Source organism: Diadema antillarum, unplaced genomic scaffold (genome assembly GCF_040938485.1).
Source record: "Diadema antillarum isolate AM-2024a unplaced genomic scaffold, OU_Dant_1.0 scf00000076, whole genome shotgun sequence".
Taxonomy (NCBI): Eukaryota; Metazoa; Echinodermata; class Echinoidea; order Diadematoida; family Diadematidae; genus Diadema; species Diadema antillarum.
Window position 1 is genome coordinate 681,331 of NW_027270965.1, and position 27,400 is coordinate 708,730.

General features: G+C 38.2%; 1 protein-coding gene across 1 annotated transcript; it reads right to left on the reverse strand.

Moving 5' to 3' along the window:
- Positions 1-8,161: 8,161 nt before the first annotated feature.
- Positions 8,162-14,622, reverse strand: LOC139717514 (L-rhamnose-binding lectin CSL3-like). Its single transcript, XM_071629018.1, has 3 exons — positions 14,544-14,622; positions 10,889-11,460; positions 8,162-8,270 (listed from the first exon to the last, which is right to left on the reverse strand). Exons 1-2 carry the CDS (start codon positions 14,620-14,622, stop codon positions 10,901-10,903), a joined length of 639 nt encoding a protein of 212 aa, XP_071485119.1. The 3' UTR covers positions 8,162-8,270; positions 10,889-10,900.
- Positions 14,623-27,400: the final 12,778 nt, after the last annotated feature.

Sequence of the window (27,400 nt, forward strand, 5' to 3'; positions counted from 1 at the left end):
TCAACCTGTATCCATGTAATTCACTGTATGAATATTACTCAATAACTTTGTTTAATTGACTTTCTGTTTTACTTTTGGGTGAAGAAAAAAAATCTAAGAGTAAAATCAAATAAATCAAATATAAATCAACTGGACTTTCCTTGTAATGAATTACATGATTCCACACACATTCTAGTGGCCTTTACAACACTTTTTTTTTTGGTTTACATGGTATGTAATGAACGTCATTATACGCACATGTCGTTGTGAGCGGTACAGTTTTGACAGATAATATACCCAAATACCCGAGTTTCAGATATTGAGAACACTTTAAATTTCATCAGTGAAAATGAGTGTGTATCTTCTGGTTATGAGAAGCAAGTATGGTCAAATGATATAAAAATGAGACAATGCCTCCTTCACAGTTCGCTTTTCTTTCACTCAGTGAGTGGGGATTCGAGTTTCCCTTTAATTTGTGACATTCTGTAATACGACAAGTATTTCTGAGGCCATCATCTCCGTCAAGCGTTTGCTTATATGATGATGGTCTCTTTGATTCCTCTTTTGAAATGCAGATTCATACAATTCTTATATTTGAATATGCGTAAAGTAGCATGTGTCTGTCATAATTTTTTATACTATCATGGGAAAATTACATTCATTTTGGTTGATAATTTGTACATACCTGTTTTACCCTCCCTGTTAAAACGGTCATCGAGAAATGTTGCTCCGATGTTGTCGCGCTAACTTTCGCCAAATTCTCAGCCGACTAGGGTAATTACCCCGACAGTACCCCGACAACGCTCCTGCGGTAACATTCCTTTAATACATGTATACTCAAATCGCATGCGCAATAGTCCAAACAGTAGGGTGGGATTTCACGGAGTACGCGAACGATTTGCGAAGGACGCGAATGGCAAAATCCAGCATTCGTATTTTAGTCTGCAAAAGATCACCAAACGAACGTGAGGGTTCGGAAGCGTCGTCAATTGTTCACGAATGTCGTTTTTACTTCGGCGAGAATTTCAAAAAAGTTTGAAATTTTTAGCGAACACTTGGTCGTGATTTGCTCGTGAATTGTTCTCGAAAGTGTCTTTAAAGCCTCGTCATATGCGCAAGATTTTCGCAAGACACGCGCGATGTTCGCAAAATGTTCGTGAAACCCCAAACAGACTCCGAAACTTTGGAGAATGTCTCGCGCATGTTACGCGAAATCTGCGACGTTTTTCCGATCATTTTACGACGTAATCGCAAACTGTTCGCGTACCTTTTGAGACATTCTCGCGAACGATTAGCGCACGTTTGGGGGATGTATGACCTATACGTTTTTTTACAAATAAAAATCGTAGCATACATCTTAACATCAAACAATTATTAACAACTATAGTAACAAAAGAAATTAAACACGAGCAAAGAGAAAAAAAACGTTTGATATACAAAAAAAAATCGCAGAATACACTTAAAATTAGTCTAAAGTATGTAAAATTTCATTTGAACTATAGAGATTATGTGTTGGAGGAACTGCGAAAAAAAAATCAAATGCTTTACTAGTGGAGATAGGTCCTAGGGGGAAAAATGTAGGCAAGTACACGATAGAGAAATGAGAAAAAAAGAAAGGAGTAATAGAGGAAAGAAAAAAAAATCAACTCAAGACAGATTGCACCTCTAGTGGGGTGGCTTAGTGACAAATATACTGATAATCGTGACACGCCGGACAAAAGTGTGATTTTTTCCTCAGACATTTGTATATATATGAGGATCAAAATTAGGGGGTGCTCCAAGAAATCTGCTAACAGAAAAAATGAGAAAATACCCTTAATTTGTACATAACAATAATGTCTGAATTCAAAGACTATACACAGGGCATTCGCCAGGTTTCTGTACAATGCAATGCAATGTACATGGTTGCTAGTCTTAAAATTCAGACCCTCAATACGACATATTATGTGCATGTTTACAATAATACACCGTTTTTACTGGTTTTCCTATGGTAACAGGTGGTTTAGTCTGTGTTGCAGACCTGAGGGAGGTGTGTTGGAACAGTCCAGTTTTCTTAAGCATCTTTTCATTAAATGATTTGATATTATTTCTGGTAAAGGATTTTTTTTAGTACTGTCTACCTCCTGTAGAGAAATGGCAAAGAGTGAAATGTGACTCTGGCTCACATACTTTAAATCTTAGGCAATGACTGAACCAGGTGTAGGACGTATGTCACAGCTCATTTTTTCTCCCAGTACCACTAGTTTACCAGTAGAAGAGCTGCACATTCCATTGAGAACTTAGGTTTTTTGGGTATTGCCCTACATATTTCCAAACAAATTTAACCCATTTCCTCCAAGATTGTGTGAATTCCATATTAGCGCAGGGATTACCCGGATCCCGTAAGAATTTTTTATAGTCCGCACTTCCCCTCTCTATATGTTTCTTATTTCTTATGGGGGTTATTCAAATGTTCAAAAAGGGTAAAAGTTTGTTTTTACAGATGAAGTTGAATTTAGACAATTTGAATATTTTTGAATATATGTTAATATTTGTAATTTCACTCATAAAGAATCAAAGCGTTTGAATATTTTTGGTCTGATAGCTATGTATAGACATGTTATTCAAAAGTAAAAGCAATGTTTGATTGGTGCACATTATCCAAAGGGGGTGGGATGTAGTTGGCTGGTGAACGAAGTCTATGGGGAAGTTTACAAAGTTGATAAAAATAAAACAAAATCGGCATAGAGCAGAATCTAAATCACAATATAATGACAAAATTCCCGACCCCAAAGGCGGTTGGTTCAATGATGCTTTATGTCAAAATACATTCCACCCAAAATACATATTGTGATTGATAGGAGGAAAAAGTATGGTACATTAAAAACAACAATAGTTTAACTAACCCCATTAATCCAGCAGCATAATTATGATTGTTAAGTTTTATCGCCTTGTCAATTGAAGATGATGTTACATAATGACAATTATCAAAGTCAGCTAGATCTACTAGTATATCAAGAAACCAAAAAGAAGGGGTGGGGTGGGGAGAGAAGAAAGTTATCGGTATCTGTAGTTTTGGTTTTCAGTATATTTATTTTAATTTCCTTAATTCCCGTTAGGTCACCATGGATTGGAGCGTTAGTGTACTAGTAATCTGCCAGGAACAAACACAAGAAAAACTTAAAGGTCCTATGTATACTTTTGGGAGAGTGACTTGAAAAAAAATTTCAGGATATCACATTTCATGAATAATATGTGTAGGTCTGGGGGCATTTCATGAAGCATTTTGTCCGACAAGTTGTCGGACAAATTTGCTCTCTGCCAATCAGATGCAAGGATTTCTGTAGTTTGTAACAGTTTGTCAGAAAAATATCCGACCAAACTGCTTCATGAAATACCCCCCCCCCCCTGTTGTATCACAAGACATCCTACCATATACAGTTTTTGCAATCAAAGCAAACATATAAGGAGATATCAGTATTTTTCTCATTAAAGCATAAATGCGGATAGTTTAGTCTGGAAACATGTTATTATAAAAAATATTGTTCACATTTTGTGTTATTAACAATACTTAACATTGATTATACAGATTCATTTTTTTTTTTTTACAGAGGTTCTTTCTATCCGTAACTCACACTTAAGAATAATTTTCAAGCACTAATTCTGGGTTTTTGCCTTTAATTGTCCACAAAAAGGAGCACTCAATGCATAAAAGGTGTATGCTTTATTTTTGGAAAAATGTTGAGGAGATCAGGAAAATTATATATATTGATGTAGATTTTGGACCTGAAGGCGCAGTTGAAGCATTTTTACGAAACAATGCCTTGTGGCATCATTCTTATCATCAAAATTAATAATGACAAACTCGAATGAAAATTTGAGGGGGGAAGAAAAGACGAACATAATGACATGAGACAGCTTGGTAAAGATTAAACGCTAAAATAGACAATGCAGCCTCTTTTCTCAGTTCATACTTATCCAGAGTGTGTGCTTTCTTTTCAGAACCGGTATTATCATTCAGATAGGTTAGGGGAATCCATTGAATTGAGTGATACATCATTTTAAAGCTTAGAGTCTGCTCTTTCAGAATCTGTCCTTCAAGGACAAGTCCACCTTCATGCGCACGTGGATTGAGTGAATACAACAATATAAGTAGGACACATCACAGAAAGCTTGGAAAAAATCGTACAATCCGTTCAAAAGTTAAGATTTTTTAAAATGTCTGCACAGTCGCGGCTGGATGAAAAGACTACTGCAGTGTATGATGTCACATGTGCACATTGTAAGGAAAATAAAAAGAGAATTTCACAAAACCATACTTTTTTTTTATAAAGTTCACATTTCTTTGACTTGCTACTGACATATATTAAGGGTAATATTAATCCCCCTGCCTTCTGAAAAAGAAGTCGAGTATCCTTTTTAAAGTGAAAATATGTTGAATTTTCTTTATTCATTCTTTATATCGTTGTACACATGTGACATTACAAGGTACAGTAGTCTTCTCATCCAGCCTCGACTGAGCAGAAACTTCAAAAATTCATAACTTTAGAACGGATTGTCCAATTTTCCTCAAACTCTCACTGATGTGTTCTTTTATTGTTGCTGCATTCACTCAACCCACATGCTATGAAGGTGAAAAATCTTTGTCTGGCGACTTTTTGTTTATCAATTATACCAGCCGTGATGGAAATCTCTTCAAATTCACGGACGTTCTAAAGTTTTCTTTAAGTTTAACCAAAATCTATATATGTAGTTGCCATGGCAACATACCACTTAACACTAATCAAAAGTATTTCAAACCTCTATACATCCCGTCGATCAGTTGTACCTATTCAAATGGAATCTCTTCCAAACTGAAAAATAGCCTCCTGTAACTAACTTCAACTAAAAACCCTAGTTTTTGGTTGCCATGGCAACGTACAAATCAACAATTATATTTGACCCCTGCTTTATACTCTTGGTACCTTCTATATAACGTTCATATCAAATTTTGTGAAAAGTGAATCTTCCTACCTGGAGAACTAAACAAAAACATTATTTTTAGAAAAAGTTCATTGACCTTTGACCTTTGACCTTAGGAAAATTCACTCCAAATTCAGTCAAAACATTTTACTTGTTCTCAATATTCTACCTGCCAAGTTTTATCCAGATTGGATATTCCTGACGTGAGAAATAGCCAAAAAACCTATTTCACAAATAAAGGTCATTGACCTTTGACCTCTGACCTCCTTCCCGGCATCAATTTTTTTGGAGCACCCTATTTTTTGAGAAGGTACATCATGAAGTACCTTTGGTGAAAAAATCATGCTTTTGTCCGCCGTGTCACGATAATTTCACTAAGCTACCCCACTACTCTCCTTGGGTACATTTTCTCCCATGATTATTGGAAATGTTTCGTTGTTCGCATTTCCGTCGCGTGTTCTTCGTGTACGTAACATGCTGTACTTTAGCAATGATACACACGACATTCGCACATACGTCGTGGAAACTTCGCACAAATTGCGCAAGAATAGTTTTCGGCTTCATTGTCGGAACACATTCGGAGAAAAACTTTTCCGAATGTTGGATTTTGTCATTCGCGTCCTTCGCAAATCGTTCGCGTGCTCCGTGAAATCCCGCCCTGTGACACACCGCTTGCCGATCACGATCACATGCATAGATTCTACGTGTAACCACACCCATATGAACGGAAGGTTGTTATGGGAACCTATTCGGAGAAGGTTTTCAGTGTGTGTCCATTAAAAAGGGACCCCTCGCTTTCTCCGGACGTTGTCGCGACGTGGTCGGGGTAAGGCCTTTTAAAGCAGGGCTTTATTCTCTGAAGATAAAAGCGCACGATTGTGCATTGCGCTATGTGCGTTAAGCCATACACGACAAATCCTGATACCGCAATCCTCTCTTTGATTTGCTGTGATAAAGTAGTTTCTCTCTGATTGACTTCTCCGGGATACACGTGTTACGAGTATGCCATTACAATTTTCTGTGTGATTCCTGTAGTTTGTTAGTAAGCAAATAATCAACGTTGGTGAAGGTGATGGGACAAACTATTACTTCTGAGGCGATCTGGATGTAGCTATCTTTCCGAAGCGCAGCTGATGAAAGATAGCGTACACATTCAGATCGCCGAGGAAATGATAGTTTGTCTCATTGCCTGAAACTAAAAGTTGATTATTTGCTTTATATTCCACATCGGGTCCTAGATATTCCCATTTTATTCCACATCTGAAACTGTTTAACTGTCTTTATAGGGTATCCTCACGGCTTAGGCAACGTAGTTTACTTTAGACGTATGCGCGCGTAGATCATAGATGACAAAAGAACGAATTTGCTCCGCGCCCCGCGCGTGGCACCGAAATAAAAGAGCGTTGCACTGTGGTCTATCACTTGACCCAGGTCAAATGATAGACCACAGTGCAACGCACTTTTATTTTGCGCGCACTCAAAATTGTAAGTTATATCACGCGTTAGGACTGTGTGGGCTAAGAGATCAGCGAAACAAAATGACTATCATCATAGAGTGTAACAGACTTTTATTCTCAGGTGATGTGATGGGCAAAACTACGCTTTATCACGTGATCAGCTCTTGACCAATCCTATAGCAAGATTCTTAGTATGTGGAATATAATTAATTCCATATACATTGTATCCAACACACCACCGTTAATATATAGTTGTTTTTTTTTTAATTCTGTTTGTCTGGACAAATAAAGCGGATGTCAAAAGCTTCAAAACATCTAACCTCGTGTGACATCCCTTGCAATCTAGATTTAGTCACATGTATCTGTTATGCTCCAATAAGAGGACAGAAACCCATTCCCCCTGGTATATCATAATACAATATTTCACCAATTTATGATATCATATATGTATATTATTATTAATTTTACTTTAGATATGGTAAGGTGACTCAAAGTGTCAATCGAAAAAAAAATAAAGAAATTTAATGTTTGACTCTGTACACGTATACTTATAATACACAAGCACAACTTCAGTAATTGCATTTATACGTCGCATATAAATATTATCCTGTGAAAGTTTGAATTACAAAGACGGTAGAATTTCGTTAAGATCCGACACCACAATGTCGTTTATGCAAAAACAGATTCAGTCATCGATGCACATTGTAATACCTAAAAATCCTCTAAATCTGTAGTCGAAAAGAGTAAGGTTGCAAAATCTTAAAACATTGAATATTTGATATTTTAAACTGTCTCCTGTCAAATTCACAGTTTATCTAATTTAAAATAATTATGAAGTAAAATCGGATGAAAAGAATGGTAGAGGAACTCTCGCTTGGAATAGAAACATTAGGAATTTTAAAGTTCTAAATGATTTTGCGAATCAACGTTATTCGTTGTAACCACTCTGGAAATAGCACTTGACTGCATATCTTCACAACATTCTACCACTGACATGAACATGTGGAACTCGTCATCTATAATCTCGTCTTTATGACATGAAATGAAAAATAATACAGTGTAATAATAATACCTACCCTTGGCATCAAATCACCTCATTTTCGAAGTGAAATTGTAAAGATCATCTACAGGGGAACACACGCGAAGGTGATTTGATGTACTAACTACTGTACTCATATAACCTAAAACATTAAAAGAACGAATTCACTCATACATAACAATCAGAGCCGTTTTCAGTATATGCTGACAGATCTGAAAGTTTTATTATTTCATGCATGTTATATGGAAGAGAAATCGCAGACAATGCATACAATCATGAATCATGTTCAGAAAAGAAGTACAATAATTGAAGTAAAACCAGGATGTCAAACCCTTCGATATTTCTAGCTTTTTTATTGGATCCTATACTTGGCAACCGCTTCCATCATCCAATATTAGTTCATACAGTAATAAGTCAAAGTCTGAATAACATGGATGAAAATCATCTGATCTCGTTTGTCAGAATTTTGATAAGCCTGTGTTCTGTTCAATGTTGCTCAGACGATTTCGCTATAAAAAGAAAAAAATACATCTGTACTACAAGCACTTGCGTTGGATTTTTCAGATCTGAATGTATTTGTTGTTATGTTGATGAAAGCATGTACCCTTTCGTCAATTTCTTTTTTGTTGAGTTCTTGTAGCAAATGACGTCAGAGAAAGAGCCTGGATAACTCAATTTTATGTGTCACCAACTTAAGAAAGTTCACCCATTCATCTGGATAGAATTAAATAGTATTAGAAGATATCCCAGTAGAACCAGAAAAACAGCGTCAAGTAACAACCCTCCAAAGAGTCCAACATTATTTTGTTGTTCAAGTCCATTGTCTCCATGTGGTAAAGACATCAACTGCAAGCCTGCAGAAGCACAAAGGAGAAATGTGAATTATTGTTTGTAAGGTCATGATTAAAATGAACCGCAGGGGAAAAGGACATATTATTTGCTATCTGGCAAAATACCTCTCTCATTAAAAACATTATCAGCCATTTTCATGGAACTTCTACCGACTCCGGAAAAGGACAGCATTGTCTTACCTACATGGCGTTATCATCATTAACAATATATATATATATATATATATATATATATATATTTGTAATATATATATTTATATATATATATATATATAGATCAATCGATGCAATTTAAGTAATTAAGCGATATATATAGGTGGCTCCTGGATGCACCCAGTCGAAACTACCACACGACCGTCGCGCATGCGCGAGAATATAAAGATATTGCCTTATTTTGACATCCCCTCCGAGTTATATTTGCCCCGCTCGCAAGTAAATGAAGAGTTTCTTGCAAAACAGGTTAAGCGTCATTTTTCAGCATTTTAATGTAAATCCATCATCAGATAGAGCAAAATAAAATCTTTCCAGTGGGAGCTCGCCTGATACATAACAAGGAATATTCGTGACGTTGTGATCTGAATACATACCATTTGCTTTGTTTATTAGAAGCTTAAATCTCAAATACCTCAAATGAAAGTGACAGGAGTTAACTCGCTTTGGGACCAGACCCTTCGAATATTGTCTCGAGGGAAGAAAGAATTATTCCAAACGGATCCATCCATGCTTTGTAAAAATCTATGGTGGTGCATATGCAGTACAATTCTTGCATACACTTTCAGACAAAACAACTGAGTAGGGCCTATGTCATTTATAACGCAAGGCATTTGTATAACACTCATCAGTGCTCACAATGTCAAAATGACAAGTACATTGTTACCGTGCATCACAAAACGAACAAAAAGTCGCACCCTTGATTTCACGTGAGGACTCAAAAAAAAAAAAAAAAAGGTGAAATGGGTCAACCGAGTCAATCTTGAGTTTTTCATATTTTCTGAAAGAGCTATCCTCCTTTTACATTATTCTTTTTTTTTGGGGGGGGGATCATAACATGAATGGGAAAGTGTGTTTTCAGCAATTTTTCTACAACCAATTTTTGGAGGAGAAAAGAATGATCAGGTATGTCTAATCGTCCCCTTTCATTTCTTGAAATCCTTTACACACTCTTCATTTTCAAGTCAATAAGACATATTTAATTTCAGCTTAATCTGATAATCCCTTCATTGTTGTTGCTCCGGTGGTTGACATCCTGTGTTTTGTCCCCTTCATTGCGCAGCTAGCACGGCTCGGTAAAAATTAAGCGCTTGAATAGATCCTGTACTTCAGAGCCTCTTTTCTCAGTTCGCACTTTCCCAGAGTGTGCACTTTCTTTCCATTATTTAGATAGGTTAGGGGAGTCCAGCTGATATGAGTTACACATCATTTTAAAGCTTAGACTGTGCTCTTTAAGAATCTGTCCTCCACGAAAAATCCATCTCTAGCGACTTTTTGTTTTGTGATGCAGGGTCAAATGTCCGCTTTCATCCCTCCTGCATGCTATATTAATTTGATAATTTCACTACCAGTCACAGCAAGAAAATATCCACACTCCAATATAACTCGTTATAAAGGGGTTTTAGTCATCCCCACCAACTTGTTTAATTCCTTGGGCAGATTTTCTAGATGATGGTTCTGGCAATATTTTTCGGTAAACCTGACGCGTTGCTTGTAATCAGTATCAGATTTTCTTTTTTCTTAAAGCGTATAGGGAGAGGATGAATAAACCTCTGAATGCTTACAAGAATCAACATAAGAAGATTTAGTAATTGTGACCGTGCATCACAAAACGAACAAAAAGTCGCACCCCTTGATTTTACGTGAGGACTGAAAAGAGGTGAGACGGGTCAACTAAGTCAATATTAAGTTTTTCATATTTTCTGAAAGAGCTACCCTTCTTCTACATAATTTTCAACTTTGGGATCATAAAATGAATGTGAAAGGGCATTTTCAGCAATTTTTCTAAAACCCTTTTTTGTAGAGTAGTGAGATCAAATAAGTCTTAGAGGCCCCTTTTCATTTCTTGATAACCACTTGCACACTCTTCACTTTCAAGTCTGATAACTTTTGAATGGATAGAGCTACTGCTTTAAGTTGGCAGTATTCATAGACAGAATGTGTTAATAGAACATGCTCAATTTCAATTTAGTATGATAATCCCTTCATTGATGTTGCTCCAGTGGTTTACATCCTGTTTTTTTTTTTTTTTTGGTCCCATTCATCGCACAGCTAGCACGGTTTGGTAAAGATGAAACGCTTAAATAGACAGATAGACCCTCACTTTAGAGTCTCTTTTCTCGGTTCACACTTTTCCAGAGTGTGTGCTTTCTTTCCAATATTTAGATAGGTTAGGAGAGTCCATTTCAATTGAGCTATAGATCATTTTAAAGCTTAGAGTCTGCTCTTTTAGAATCTGCCCTTAACTAAAAACTTATGTCTGGCGACTTTTTGTTTGTTCTGTGATGCAGGGTCACAATTATGCTCTTCTTTTCTCAGTTGGGCAAATTATATAGACCTACAAATTGACGCTAATGTGTTACAGATTCAAATAGGACGAACAATACAGTGTATCAATGGAGTTAACTTACCGAATGCTTTGATCACACACAGTCGTACTGCACTTCCAGGTACTTGTAAGTACCCACGCACGGGTCGCCAAACACGCCGTTTGTGGCAGCCACTGAGCAGGAGTTTCGCCCTTCGCAGCTGCTCTTCACTGTAGACAATGATGAGGCTGCTCTGCAGTTTTGCGTTCGGATGCTTGAGTGAGGACAGACGCTTGCTCCTGTAGTCCTACCGTACAGGGCGTCCCCGATGATGATCGTCTGTCCAGAGGGGCAGGACAGGCTGAGAGTGGAATGCTCGCACACACGCCTCTGCGTCCATGAGGCGCAGACGTACACGACCTCCAAATACTTGAAGGTACCAACGCAGGGGTCGCCAAAGACAGAGTTGGATGCAGCAACGCTGCACGATGACTGCCGATCGCAGGCACTCGAGACCCGAGACAGGGAACTCCCGCTGTGGCAGTTGGTGGTATGTATCGGTCCAGTCGTACACAAGCGGTTGCTACGACGACCGTAGCTTGCACTCATGGTGTAAACCTGTTCTCCGGAGGGACAGCCGAGAGACATAGTGCGATGCTCGCACACCATTTCATCTGAAATGACATATATGATGAGAGAGCGTAATGGTCAATCGGTCTCAATTAACTATATTCAGAACACAAGCACTATCTTTAATTGGTCACTCACTTTGCGGGTATGGATGTCAGCTATTCATCTCGCTCATTCATCTACAGAGTCGTTTAGAGACCCACGGTCATATTGAAAGTGGTCAAGAGTATACCTGTTCGGTCAATATTCGTGTACTCCGTTTTGTTATATATTCATCGAAAAAGTTACCCAAGTTTGTCTGTCTTGGATGGTGAGTAAGAAAAAATATAGGTCTATTGTTATTACAGGAGACAAGGGGAAAAACACGTCTCCACCAGTCAGTGGGAGGGGCCAAAGCAAACGAGCACTGTTAATGACTAGTGTTGACTTTCTAATGCTGATGGTGTTTTCATAATACAATCTTAGATAATCACGTCTGTACCAATAATCAAAGAGGGGTTTTTGTTTTCTTCTCGTCTGTTATCATATATATGGCTTACTTTATTTGTTATGCATTTTACAAATGTTACTACTGTCAATTCTTTATTTGTGTGTTTGTTTGTTAATGTTTGTTTTGCATGATAAAGGGATAGGATTAAAAAAATAATTCGTCACAGACAATAAATTATGTCCATCAGTTAGACAAGGCCTTGCAAGGGTTATTCCATCGGTATGGGGGCGGGGCTTTTGAAAAGTTTTTTTGTATCGACACCAATTAAGGTACTTTGATTATGATTTATGGATATTAAATGACTGTCCAAATTCCCAACAAAACAAACAGGTTTTTCAATTGCATAGCAAACCGTGCGAAGAAACTGTAGTCGGAACGGGTATAAGTATATTTTCGCAACTGCAAGCCCTACCCATATTTCGTCTGTTGAACATAGAATATGATATCTTACAATTTGACCCAAACCAAAAAGAAATTACTCAGACATAATATTGCGGGTGTAATGAAACAATTGTCTTTTTTGTCACTGTGTTGGAGTTTCAGTCTATCATTCATACTTTTGTATACTATTGGACTTTAACAACAACAACAACTAAAGAGGTATGAGCTTTTGTCTCCCCCTGTGGGAAGAAATTGTGAGAGAAAGTTGTGTTTTAAAGAAAGAAGAGAGAGGGGGAAATGGGACCCTATACAACAAATAATTTGCCCCAGACAATACTGACATAAATGAAATATAATAAATCTTAAAAGAGTATCAAACAAGAATATACCATAATAAAGTTTCCACGAAGGAGCTCATAAAGTCTCCACGAGGGAGCTCATAATGGAACTCTCCGCAGTGGAGCTCATACAAAATAACTCCACAAAGGAGGTTAAGCAAATATTTATTATTAGAGTGATATCATTCGGTACCAAAAGAGAGAAAGAGAGATATAAAAAGTGAGAGGTTTTTTTTTTTTTTTTTTTTTTTTTTTTTTTTTCCTGGTACATGTGTGTACTAGTATCTTTTCAGGATATTCCTCTTGGAAGAAGAAAATTTGAAATCCACGACAGATAGTTACAGCTCACCACACGCCACACATTGTTATAGTTGAAGAATTTTCCAACTCCATAATATTCTACCAAATGATCACGTGTCTCATACGTTTGGGTCAACATATTTATAGACAGACAACGGTCACATCCAGAAAAAAAAGCATAATCTGAATAAAGACATCGACATTTTCCTTATAGTGTGGTTAAAAGAGCATAGGGGCCCACATCACACATTAGCCAATCATACATTTGATTTTAAGAAAGGGGCACTCAGGAATGATGGAAATTTGTTTGTTTTTTAAAGACTGTAAACGTAGGGTCTACATATTACAATAGGGAGCTTTAGATTTTAGACGCGCGGACGTTCAAAGGCCTGGGGGGGAAAATGATCTGAGCGTGCGCAGAAGCGTGCGTCAACTTGACCCGCGCTACTGCGCACGCTCAGATCATGTTTTTGTTTTTGTATTTTTTTTTCCCATTGAACGCATGCCGTCAATCCCTCGTTTGAGGCGAGTCCCCAACTGGGGCATAACCAAAGTGGGGTGCGTATATTTGTCGTTTGGGAGTTGGGAGTCGAAGGACGTGTCCATTGCAAATAAACTTTCTGCTCAGGCGTGACAAACCTGGAGGCCAAGCCAGGGTTTGATGACTCCAGCAGCTGTCGTATTACGTAAGAGCATGATAAGGATATCTGCCTGTGGCAGACCATTCAAAGTGAACTCAATTTTCTCTATCCTTTCTAAAGTTTTCAATTTTATATTCTATTGAGAAATTCTATGGTCATCCATTTTACATTTCGAACGAAAAAAATCGACCCGTAAATAACGAAAATACAGGAATAAGAAGTAGAGCATTGCCAGTTTGCCGGTGCTGACAATGTGCTATTTGGCAGTGAGTTACAACGGGGAGGTGAGACTACCTCCCTGGTTACAATCAGCCTGCTGACTGGATCATTGAGAAAGAGAGAGAGAGGGAGAGAGAGAGAGAGAGAGAGAGAGAGGGGGGGGGGAGAGCGAGGGGGAGAGAGGGAGGGAGATGGGGGAGAGATGGGGGAGGGAGAAGGGGAGAGCAAAATGGAATGACAATAGTTCCAGTCACTACAGTACAGGCATGCTCTGTCTGCATACGCTGAATGTCTACACTCACACACACACACGTACACACACACACGCACCATGGAGCTACGTGGCCCATGCCAAAACCAAAACAATCTCCTCCTCTCGCGGTGCCCCCCCCCCCCCCCCTCCTGTGGCGCTGTGGCGATGACTGATGCTTAGATTAGGCCAGGGTCAAGCAGGGTCAAGAAACAGGTGTTTTATATCTTTGACTTTAAGTCATTGATTGCCAAGATATGCACTGGCATTATTTACTGGGGTGTAGCCTCTTCAAACGAGAGATTTGCGTCATGGTCCGCGCGTCTAAGATCTAAAGCTCCCTAGTATCGGGTCTCGACACGACCTCTCTCTCTCTCTCTCTCTCTCTCTCTTATTGGCAGCAGGTTCGGGCTACTAAAATCTTCGAATGTCATCATTTGGAAGGCCAAAACAGAAATGAAGATGGCTTGTATTGTCTTTTTTGGCAATAAAAGAAACTTTCACTTACATTGCAGTTCTGCGTCGGCACACACGGCGACGGTGGCTGCCACAAAGCAGAACAGAGAAATCACTGTCAAACCGGTCATGTTGAGATGCTGCTTTCACTCTGGAACGAGATATAACATTTTGAAAATATGTGAACACTATGGTTAGGTGTTGTAAGGCACTGTGCTACAGTTAGCTTCGGTACATTGTAATACGAAGCTATAGAATTTACTGCTCCAAAAATTTAACCACCGTGAGTGATCTTTATTATTCTCCGTTAGACAGTAATTATAGAATAACCCCCTTGCTAAACGGTCTATAACTGTTCATAGAACATTGTAGAACACCGTGGATATACTGACAGCATATTCTTTAAAATGCATATTCAAACAGTATCATACTTGGCATCTGCAAATTTCGTCAACTTTAATATAGAATCATCTCTATGTCCAACGATTTCTTAACATCTTACAATTGATAATGTCCAGAATTCAGGAAAACTGAACTATTATTATTGAGTGAACATCACTGTGAATCAGCCTGTTTCAGGCATTGTGAGGGCTTCATCACCGTTTAGATATAACCATCTTAGGAGTTTTATCCCAAAGAAAATACCTTATGTTTTCTTTTTTTCACAAAATCTTAATTACTAAGGGCTTCTTAATCATTACGCTTTCGATTCCAGAATTAATTCAGGTGTATACCTTGTACTTATATATTTTGCTTGATGATACCGTCGGCCTCATGCCAAAAGGGCACTAATAGTGTACAAAGTCTATGGTGTTAAGGCCCTTTTGGCATGATTACGTTAAGCGGTTGAGTACCATGTTATATTATTGATATATTTCGATCATATAGATACAATATCAGTTTAAGATATATTCTTTCGATAAATATTATTGTTTCGATATTTGCCATACAGTATTCACGTGACGCACACAAACACACACACATACACACACACACCAGGGGCGTCACCAGCTTTTTTTCAAGGGGGGTGCGTTTTGACACTAAATGTTTACGAGATTTTTTGGACAGACATTTGGAATATAGGAAGCTCTCAATCCCTAGACTTTTACTGTTTTTTGAGGGAAACCAACCGGGGAAAGGGCACCGGCGTAGCTAGGATTTCATCTTGGGGGGGGGGGGGGGGGGGGTTAGTATGCGAGGGAGCGAGCAAGGGTGGGGGGAGGGTGTGGAAGTGCCGGAGGGGGTTGTACCCCCTATAAATGGATTATGGAATGACGGTGTGAAACGACAAATTACTGGCAGCTTGAAAATTTTGACATTTTAAAGTCCAAAAACTGCCATTTGGAGCCATATTTTTTCGCTTTGGAAATAAAGGAGGGGTGGGGGGCGCAACGGGCGCAACTGCCGGTAATTACTGGCAGCAACATCAGGAGAATTGCATAACAATTAAATGCGAGCGAGCGAGCGAGCGAGCATGAAAATTTTGACATTTTACAGTCCAAAACTTGCCGTTTGAAGCCATATTTATTTGCTTTGGAAATTAAGGGGGGGGGGGCGCACCGGGCGCAACTGCTGGCAATTACTGGCAGCAACATCAGGTGAATGGCATAGCAATTAAATGCGAGCGAGCGAAGAGAGCGAGCTTGAAAATTTTGACATTTTGCAGTCCAGAAACTGCCATTTGGAGCCATATTTTTTCGCTTTGGAAAAAAAGGAGGGGGGGGGGGCGCACCGGGCGCAACTGCCGGCAATTACTGGCAGCAACATCAGGAGAATTGCGTAACAATTAAATGCGAGCGAGCGAGCGAGCGAGCTTGAAAATTTTGACATTTTACAGTAAAAAACAAACAAACTGCCGTTTGTAGCTATATTTCTTCGCTTTAGAATTTAAGGGGGCGCATCGGGCGCAACTGCTGGCAAATACTGGCAGCAATATCAGGAGAGCATAATGATTACATTCGAGCGAGCGGAACGAGCGAGCTTGAAAATTTTACATTTTACAGTCCAAAAACTGCCGTTCTTAGCCATATTTATTTGCTTTGGAAATTAAGGGGGGCGCACCGGGCGCAACTGCTGGCAATTACTGGCAGCGACATCAGGTGAATGGCATAGCAATTAAATGCGAGCAAGCGAAGAGAGCAAGCTTGAAAATTTTGACATTTTACAGTCCAGAAACTGCCATTTGGAGCCATATTTTTTCGCTTTGGAAATAAAGGAGGGGGGGGGGGGCGCACCGGGCGCAACTACCGGCAATTACTGGCAGCAACATCAGGAGAATTGCGTAACAATTAAATGCGAGCGAGCGAAGAGAGCGAGCTTGAAAATTTTACATTTTACAGTCCAAAAACTGCCGTTCTTAGCCATATTTTTCCGCTTTGGAAATTAAGGGGGGGGGGGGAGGGGGAGGGCGCACCGGGCGCAACTGCAGGCAATTACTGGCAGCAACATCAGAAGAATGGCATAAAGATGCCATTCTTTTTCATTCATGCATTCTGCACTTAAACTCTGCCAGTTCTGAGTTCTTATAACAATACACCGTGTTAGTGTTTTATACTCTCTGGCTATAATTGTATACAAAGGTGATGATGATACCCACATTATTACTGTTACAATAGTAAAAAGAAATGACTCACAACTTTGTATTGATAAATTGTATTTTGATATTTTACCGATATGTGCATCGGTTACGGGTCGGAGAAGTAGACCGACCGCCATGTTGTTTTAGAACCAGGCTTTGCTTGCGGGGGTTGCGAGTTTGGCGGCCTAGCTGCGACTCCATGTATTGTGTGTGTAGGTCTGGAGCCTTTCGGGTGATTTAAGCAACGATTAACTGAAGGTTTAATAACTGCAAGTTATTAGCATTATCTATTCGTTGTCTGTTTTTGCTCCTCTTAGAAAGGAAAGACTCCCATAACTTGCATGTTCAAGGCATGCATTTGTATAGTACATTTTTCTTTCACGCCTACCGGAGTATATTCCCTCCATGTTTTAAACCTACATTAACTCTAGCTGGAGCCTTCGGGTGATTTAAGCAACGATTAACTGAAGGTTTAATAACTTCAAGTTATTTGCATTATGTATTGGTTGTCTGTTTTTGCTCCTCTTAGAAAGGAAAGACTCCCATAACTTACATGTTCAAGGCATGCATTTGTATAGTACATTTTTCTTCCACGCCTACCGGAGTTTATTCCCTCCATGTTTTAAACTCATGTGATATGCACAAGGTATAATGTAATGAGTCCCTTTTTTGGAGGGGGTTGTGATATTTCTTTTTGATACCGCTATGTACTACATAATGAATCAAGGTTGTGTTAAAATGGAAAGAAAAAGCTGCGTCGGACTGGAATTTATATCATGAGTAATATCCTTTCATTTATTTCGTCTTATTCATTCACGCATTTTGCACTTAACCTCTGCCATTTCTGAGTTCTTAACAATACACCGTATTAGTGTTTTATGCTTTCTGGCTATAATTGTATACAAAGGTGATGATGATACCCACATTATTACTGTTACAATAGTGAAAAGAAATGACTCACAACTTTGTATTGATAAATTGTATTTTGATATTTTACCGATATGTGCATCGGTTACGGGTCGGAGAAGTAGACCGACCGCCATGTTGTTTTAGAACCAGGCTTTGCTTGCGGGGGTTGCGAGTTTGGCGGCCTAGCTGCGACTCCATGTATTGTGTGTGTAGGTCAGGAGCCTTTCGGGTGATTTAAGCAACGATTAACTGAAGGTATAATAACTGCGTGTTATTAGCATTATGTATTCGTTGTCTGTTTTTGCTCCTTTTGGAAAGGAAAGTCTCCCATAACTTGCATGTTCAAGGCATGCATTGGTATAGTACATTTTTCTTCCACGGCTACCGGAGTATATTCCCTCCATGTTTTAAACTCGTGTGACATGCACAAGGTATAATGTATTCACATGAGTCCCTCTTTTGGAGGGGGTTGTGATATTTCTTTTGATACCGCTATGTACTACATAATGAATCTTACCATAAACCTGGATAATTAGATTTTAAAAATTTATTTTATATAATGGATTAAGAGAGGAGGGTGGGTTGGCTGTCGATATCTTCGAAAGAAATGTGTAGTTTGATATTTTTTGTCACTCTACTATCATTAGTGAAGTGCTCTAAGGTAGAGCTAGTGATGTACATGCTTATTTTTTCGTTTGTCTCTGCATTGATGTTTAAATGTTTCATCCTTGTATTCATTGGCAACGCCAAATGTGCACATTTGCCCTTAAGGAAGGTCACATGTTTACAATTTTTAATTGAACGTACCGAAGTGTCACCCGCACAGGTTGAACCTATGCATCCCTATGTTCTCATATTTACCTATGGAAAATTGTTTCATACATTATCCCACCTAGTGTCACATTCCATTCGCATTTGCAGTGCCCCAGTACTTCTTAATTGTTCACTTGTTATTCGCATTTCCGAATTCCATGCATTTACGCTGGTGTATTTTTCCTCCTTCTTGCATAAACATGTTTTTCCAATGTCGGCATCAACTGTCCAGGTGCATGTATGTCTCAAAGACAAACATGTTTACGTGTCTTCTACCATTTTGTGTCCAGGTCAACGGCAATATGGCTTGCCCAACATTGCTGTACATTCTGTTACATTTCCCAACGAAAATAGGATGAATTGCTTTGAGTTTTATCACAATGAATATGAGTAATGCTTTTGTAGATGTTCGGTCATTGGAAGGTGAAAGTTCTGTAACCATTACAAATAATGAGAACGGTGATAATTCTGACTTAAAATTTTTTTCAACCACAGAAACCGATGAATTAAAACTTGATTTTGATCCTAATGATATTCCACCTCACATGTTTTCTACAAGTTACTGCTTAGAAAAAGATGTCATTACATTATCCAATTCGGACCCAAATCAAATCTTTTTTTCTCATTTTAATATTAGGAGTTTAAACCAACATTTTGATCAACTTCGCTTATTCATTGATGAATTACGATTCACATTTGGTGTCATCGGCCTCAGTGAAACATGGTTACAGGAGGTGTCTCCTTCTTCATTGTTTCATATTGATAGATTCAAACTGATTACAAATAATAGACCGTGCAAGAAAGGAGGTGGAGTTGGTTTTTATGTAACAGAAAATTTAAACCATCGGTTATTAGAAGAGTTCAGTTTTATGACAGAATTTTTTGAAAGTATTTTCATTGAGATAAAAGTACCAAATAAAGGAAATGTAATTGTTGGAGAAATTTATAGGCCACCAAACTCTAATTTTACTGAATTCGGTGAATTAATCCACGGTATTTTGTCGAATAACTATTTCAAGAATAAATTATGTTTTCTTATGGGTGATTTTAATTTAAATCTTTTAAATTATGATAATCATAATTGCCAAGAGTTTCTTAATCAACTGTTGTCTAAGTCTTTTATTCCTCTCATAAGAAGACCTACAAGAATCACCGACCTCTCTTCTACTTTAATAGATAATATATTTGTTAACAAGTCATTTTCTGATATTTCATCTGGTATTGTTGTTACGGATATCTCTGATCATTTTCCTGTGTATGCACTTATTGGTAGTATCCACCCTCTTGCTGACAGTGTGCAAAAAAAATCCGGTTTTCGTGTTATGTCAGACTCGAACCTGAATAGTTTTAGAGAAAGGTTGAAACTCGTTGATTGGTCGATTGTATATAATCAAAATGACGTAAATCTATCTTTTGATATTTTTATAGATATTTTGATAACTCAGCTTAATATTGCTATCCCTTGTCGTAAATTCTCTAACTCAAATCATAAAAAAGTACCCCGGCAGCCATGGGTTACAAAATCACTTTTAAAATCAATCAATAAGAAATATAAACTTTATCATAAATATCGCAAAGTACCCACAGTTACAAACAAGTCCAGATATACTCAGTATCGTAATATCCTCACTTCTGCATTACGGTCAGCCAAACGGATGTATTTTATGAATCAATTCGACAAATGTAAATTTGATGTGAAGGGTACGTGGAGGGTGATAAACCGAGCGTTGAAACGTAATACTGATAATAACGTGCCTAGTTATATTCAAGAGGATGATGTTCGTATTGATGACCCCATAGATATAGCTGAAGTTTTTAATGATTTTTTTGTAAACATTGGGCCAAATCTGGCTGATAGAATTCCTGAAGCACAGCGAGAATTTCACTCTTTCCTGGGTAGTAGGAATATGGAATCTTTATTTTTTGTCCCAATTGTCGAAGATGAAATAATAAAGATTGTAGATAAGTTAAATAATAAAAAAAGTTCGGGATATGATGGAATCACAAACTTCTTGGTAAAAAATGTGATTCATGAAATAATCTCGCCTCTTACTTATATTTTCAATCAATCTTTGTCTACTGGTAAAGTTCCTCAAAAAATGAAAGTAGCCAGAGTTGTTCCCATTTTTAAAAAAGGGCGAAAAGACCGTGTCAATAATTATCGCCCCATTTCTCTTTTAACTTCTTTTTCAAAGATACTCGAAAGACTTGTGTATAAACGCACCCTTAATTTTTTTCTTCAGGCAAAAATATTTACTGAATCTCAATTTGGATTTCGGAAAAAACATAGTACAACTCACGCATTACTCAAGTTTATTGATAAGATAGCTCATGCTATAGATGATGTTTCTCACACTGTCGGTGTTTTCCTTGACTTCTCCAAGGCATTTGATACAATAGACCATGACATTTTACTTTATAAGTTAAATCATTACGGAATTCGGGGAAGGGCGCTAGAATGGTTCACTGATTATTTAACGAATAGAAAACAATTTGTAAGTATTCACGGTCACGATTCCCAACCAAAACTGATTTCTTGTGGTGTTCCACAGGGTTCCTTGTTAGGCCCACTTCTTTTTATTTTATATATTAATGATATCCAGAACTCCTCTAAGATTCTCTCCTTCGTTTGCTTTGCAGATGATACAAATTTGTTCTTCTCTCATCAAAATCCTGATGCGCTTATAAACATAATAAATAAAGAACTTGTTTCTGTCCAATCTTGGATTTTTGCGAAAAAAATTATCCTTAAACATTGATAAAACTCAGTATATGTTATTCAGTAATTCGCTACCTGTGTTACCTCTCTCTGTCAAGATAAACAACATTGATCTGTCACAGGTCAACAATACAAAATTTTTGGGTCTTCATATCGATAGTGATTTGTCTTGGAGAACCCATGTTAATTATGTAAGCAGAATTATTGCTAGAAATACCGGGGTTCTTAACAAACTTAGCTATTATTTTCCAAGTAATATTCTACAGAGCATATATTCAACTTTGATATCTCCCTATCTCAACTATGGGATTCTGGCGTGGGGAAATGCTTCTAAAAACCTTATCGATTCGTTATTTCTTGTACAAAAACGAGCTGTTAGAATTGTTAACCACACTGGATATTTATCTCACACGAACGAACTTTTTGTAAGTAATAAAATTTTGAAAATTCCCGAGTTATTTTATTACAACGTCGGCCTGTTTATGTTTCAATTTTCAACTGGCCAATTACCAGACGTATTTTCCCAAATGTTTACAAGAAATTATACAGTTCATGATTATCCAACTCGTCAACGTTACGCATATCACCTTCCACGTACCCGAACAATTTTCGCGAAAAAAACCATTATGTTCGCTGGGCCCAAATATTGGAACGAACTCAATATCTTCTTAGCAGCTACATTGTACGGCATGCATAGTGTATAGTTCTTGTTACTCTTTACATGTTACCCCTTGTCTATCCCACCTTAGTCCGGCGGGATCCTAACCATGAACACTATTTTTGAACAGTCTGCCTATTGCGCAGTTCATGCACCTATTGTTCCACTCGGTTATCGAAACTCTCGCGCGTGACAGCTGTCGGTTACTATGGTCACACGGAATGCTTGGTTTTAGGACCCATGCTGGAATGTTACTCCTGAGCTTTCGGTATTGTTTACATTCACGACAAATCTCATTATCCCACCTGCCTTCTACTTATGTATTTATGACATACAGTTACGCCATTTTCTATACTCTGCAACACACCCCTTGAATCTCTGCAGTTGTTGCTCACTGCTGCAACATGTGACCTTTCAGCTTTCTGTTTTTCTGTATTTTTATTTAGTGATATATATTTAATTGGATTTTTTGTTTTGTTTGTTTTAATCGGTTTCCCCAGATATAGTTGGTCTTAAAAAACATCCGTACTTTAAACTTCCCCTAATCTGATTACTCACGGGACCTGCGGCTGTACAAGCTAATGCTTTTACGCAGGCCCCATCATATTTCTTTTCGCATTATGACCACAGTGTAATTCGCATGCATACAGACCTCATGTTTATACCAAATCAAACTTCTGTACATTCTGATGAAGTCTCATCTGAATTATGTTTTGTATAATTTTCTTATTTATATACTTTATTGTGATATATGTGAGAAATATGAAAATAAATTGAAATGAAAATGAAATGAAATGAAATGCGAGCGAACGGAGCGAGCGAGCTTGAAAATTTTGACATTTTACAGTCCCCAAACTGCCGTTTGTAGCTATATTTTTTCGCTTTGGAAATTAAGGGGGGACGCAGCAGGCGCAACTGCCGGCAATTACTGGCGGCAACTTCAGGGAGAATGGCATTATGACTAAATGCAAGCGAGAGGAGCGAGCGAGCTTGAAAATTTTGACATTTTACCTTCCAAAAACTGCCGTTTGCAGCTATATTATTTTTTTTTTTCGCTTTGGAAATTAGAGGGGGGGGGGGGAACGCCCGGTGCGCCCCTCCCCCTGGATCCGCCACTGGTAGTCAAGGGTGTGGGTTTATGTTCATGACTGGGGGAGGTATGACCAGCGAGGTGGCGTCGAAGTGACCAAGCGGGGAAAGGATGTCCAAAATCTGCACTTTAGAGCATCCCCTAAACTAATTGTGCGTGTTTGTTTGTGTGTGTGTATTGTATACATGGAAAAGTTAGGAATTAGCCCATGTCAAGTCTTTTTATTGGCAATGCAAGACATTTTCATATAGACTAGTATGTAAAGCAACACTGCAAAATCAATGATCTAGCTTTGATATAACGAAGCGTAAGGTACAAAGGTGTACATTCTACATCACATTGCGCAACATTGTAGCGACTCTTCGTTCGGATGTACTGAGTACACTGCGCACATCCTGCTTATATTATGCAGAATGCCAACCAGGAATCACAATCTTTTGTCGGGTCCGGGCTTTTTGAACAATGTTTCACACTATATACCTATTTAATTATGGTTAAAAGAAATCATAGAAAAATATCTTATTTCTGGATCACCCTTTCATTCAAAAGCAGTTTACTAACACTTGAACTACTATTTCGGTAAATCTTTTTTTTTTACCAGCGGATTGGGAGGGGGCGCACCCTCCCCCCCCCCCCCCCTCCGTAGTTACGCCACTGCTTTTGGGTGAAATAATTGGACAGATTTCTTGAATTCTAACAAAAAGCAAGAAAATCTTTTCATCGCGGCAATTATGATTATGTGGGGTGGGGCAAATGGTGCGCTTGCCTTCCAATATTTTTATGGGGGCAACATTTGTTTTCTTTCAAAAGCAAGAAAATCTTCTCATTTCGGTAATTATCAATTATGGGGGGGGGGGAACTAAAATATGCTTGCCCCTCCATGTTTTTTCTTTTTTTTAATGAGGCTAAGGCTTGCTCTTGGGCTGGCAATATGGATTGGTCAGAAGTAACGTACATAGACCCTACATACTTGTAAGTAGCATACGTACATGCAAACGTGTATAAGTGCTCCGTATCGTACGGATGTACAGTACGGTCGATAAATAGTAAACACTGTAGAATACTAATAGATATTGTATAAAATCAGTGCTGCCAGAACCAGGGGTGCGAATTGTTTTTGCCGACGATTTTGTGTGTGTGTGTGTGTGTGTGTGTGTGTGTGTGTGTGTGTGTGTGTCCCTGGTGCAAAATATATATTTTTTTTAAATAGAAAAGAATAATTATTTAGCGTCCGGCGTTGAGGTCGCTCGCAGACTGATTTTTTTTTTTTTTTTTTTTAAGGATCTGAAGGGGGGTGCGTTCGCACCCAACGCACCCCCCCTGGTGACGCCCATGCACACACAGACAAAAACATATACATTTATGTCATAAATGCTACGATCGTTGTGAACTTTGTGCATCTGCTTTTTTGTTTGCTCAGAATCATGATAGGCCTACACGTGATCTTTCTGCCTGACAACCAGGGGGGCGTTTCATCTACGAGTTCGTCGGAGGTTTTCACCGACAAATTTACTATCAGCCAATCAGACGCAAGGATTTCAGTAGCTTTTAACAGTTGTCAGTGTAAATCACTGACAAGAAGTTTCATGAAACGGTCCCCAGGACATAATCATGAAGTGTTATTTTACGCTCATGTGCAAACATGATATCCAAGCAGTTAATGCGATGCCTGGCGTAAAATCTGTGCTTTAAAATCATTGTTTCGTTAATGTTTGTCATACAATACATTAGAAACTAATTCCATTCCAAGTTGCATTTAATGCAAAGAGTAAAATTGGACGAAGAGAATGGATGTGATTTTATAAGGAAGTTATGGAATAGGACATTATGTCCCATGTTTCACAAATGAGTCTTATAATACTCAAGATGGCAAAGGGGATGATGTAACCACTCACAATCAAGTCTCGCATTGAACTGTCGTGTAGACTATACATGTAGATGTCCTCACTAATTACACATGTTCATCATTTGACACGAAAAGAATAAAGAAGGATGTCCTTCCCATCAATATGACTGCAGCCTTACAAACCTAAATAGCAACAATGACTTTCAGGGGAGAGAGAGTGCAGATAAAAAATGATTGACTAAATTCATGCATTTTATTTTGTTGTAAGAGACCAATTTAGTGATTTGGTGGCAGGACATATTTTACTCCTGCGACAAATCCTCCGGGCTTATTCTCTCCAAGGACTTAACTGCTTGAGTTAAGGTTGTGATAGGGTTTCAGGTTTAGGCTAATGAGGGAGTTAGGATTAGGGTCATATTTTTTGTGTTTGATTCTTATGAAACTGAATCATTTTTTATATTTTTTAATTCTTTCGGTAAATGTCAATCTTAAATGACTTGATGTGAGTTGTAATTGATTGAAATGCACACAGCACACGAAATGCACAGAAAGCGAGGATCGCTTGCCACTCAGTATCTTACATTCATGTTCAAAGTTAAATCATGATCACAATCAAAAGACAAAATAATGAGAAAATGAGATGTACTCATAAGAAGAATGAAGTATCATGATGGAGTACAAATGAATGAGGATAACAGGGGCAATATTATGTGGATGAGCACGGTTTTAAAAAAAGGTAAAAGGGGAGTGAAACGTCAGTGCTCGTGGTTGAGCTCCCTTCCATTTTAAACCAAACTCTTCAGCGACAGAGAAAGAAAGAAGGAAGAAAAAGAGACTGGACGAAATGCAGATCTGTCTGACTAGTTCGAAAGCTATGGTAAAATAGTTGAAAATACAATGTATCTACATTATGTGACCGCCCGGCTTAAAACCTACAAAATAGGTTTATACATGTACTATTTGTATTCTGCACAGCACGCCTGAATGACCCTAGTGCTTATATCATCATTTTCCCTTTCGGAGTTTATGAACGTTCACCTTCTAAATTTGTCTTCCCTCAATAACCTTTGAATAGGCAAGGGTGGTCCAATTGTTAAAGTTTATCTATCATTCTTATGTTTAGAGTCTACTCTTTTAATATTATATCTATATAGAAAAGCAGAAATTTATCTTGGACTACCTTTTGTAAGTTTTGAACAGTGCGGTCGCATATTCAAGTTTGTGTAAAATGATTAAAGAACAGCTTCCTGAACTTACCAACCTACCTCGCGGTAAAGAGAGTATGGTGATCGAGGGCTGGATCAACAGTCTGACAGTCGAGGCCTTTCCAAAGCACTACTGAGGAGCACTATGGGTATATAGATGTGTAGACAACGGTCTGATTTTATTAGCATGATCTATGATCTATCAAACCCTTGTACGACGAATGTTTTTCTTTTATTTCTTTTCAATTTCGATACTTTTTAAGAGCATCAAGTTTCCATCATCATTTTCACCACCGATCTTCACCTCATTTTCAAGTAGCCCTTTTCAATTCTATGCAGGCAGTTTGTTATTCTGAGATTAATGTGCCTTATAAAGAAACATGATCACCACTGACGCGTCGAAGTACTTTGTCTACGAGTTTTATACGAGTAAAAAGAGTAAAAAGAAGAGAGACATTAAACCTAAAAATAATGCTGGTGCATGTAGCCCGATCGTCGACTACATCCCCCTCCCCAGAAAAAAAAAATGACTATTACTAACTCTATAGATACGGCGACATTGACTATAGCATGCTGTGTTTCATGCTTGACGAATGATGATGAAGGTCAATCAAATTGATCACAATTTTGATAACTTGATACTATTTGTATTCTGTACAGCACGCCTTAGTGACCCTAGTGTTTAAATCATCTTTTCTCCCTTTCGGAGTATATGAACCTGCACCTTCTAAATCTCTCTTCCCTCAATCACCTTTGAATAGGCAAGGATGTCCAATTCTAAAAAGTACATCATTTTAATGCTTAGAGCTTACTCTTTTAAACTATGTAGAAACGTAGAAATTTGCTTTGGCTTTCTTTTTGCAAATTTTGAACCGTGCGGTCGCATGTTCAAGTTTGTGTAAAATGATTAAAGAACAGCTTCCTGAACTTACCAACCTATCTCGCGGTAAGGAAAGTATGGTGATCGAGGGCTGGATCAACAGTCTAACAGTCGGGACCGTTCCAAAGTACTACTGAGCAGCAGAATGGGTAGATGTGTAGACAACGGTCTGATTTTATTAGCATGATCTATGATCTATCAAACCCTTGTA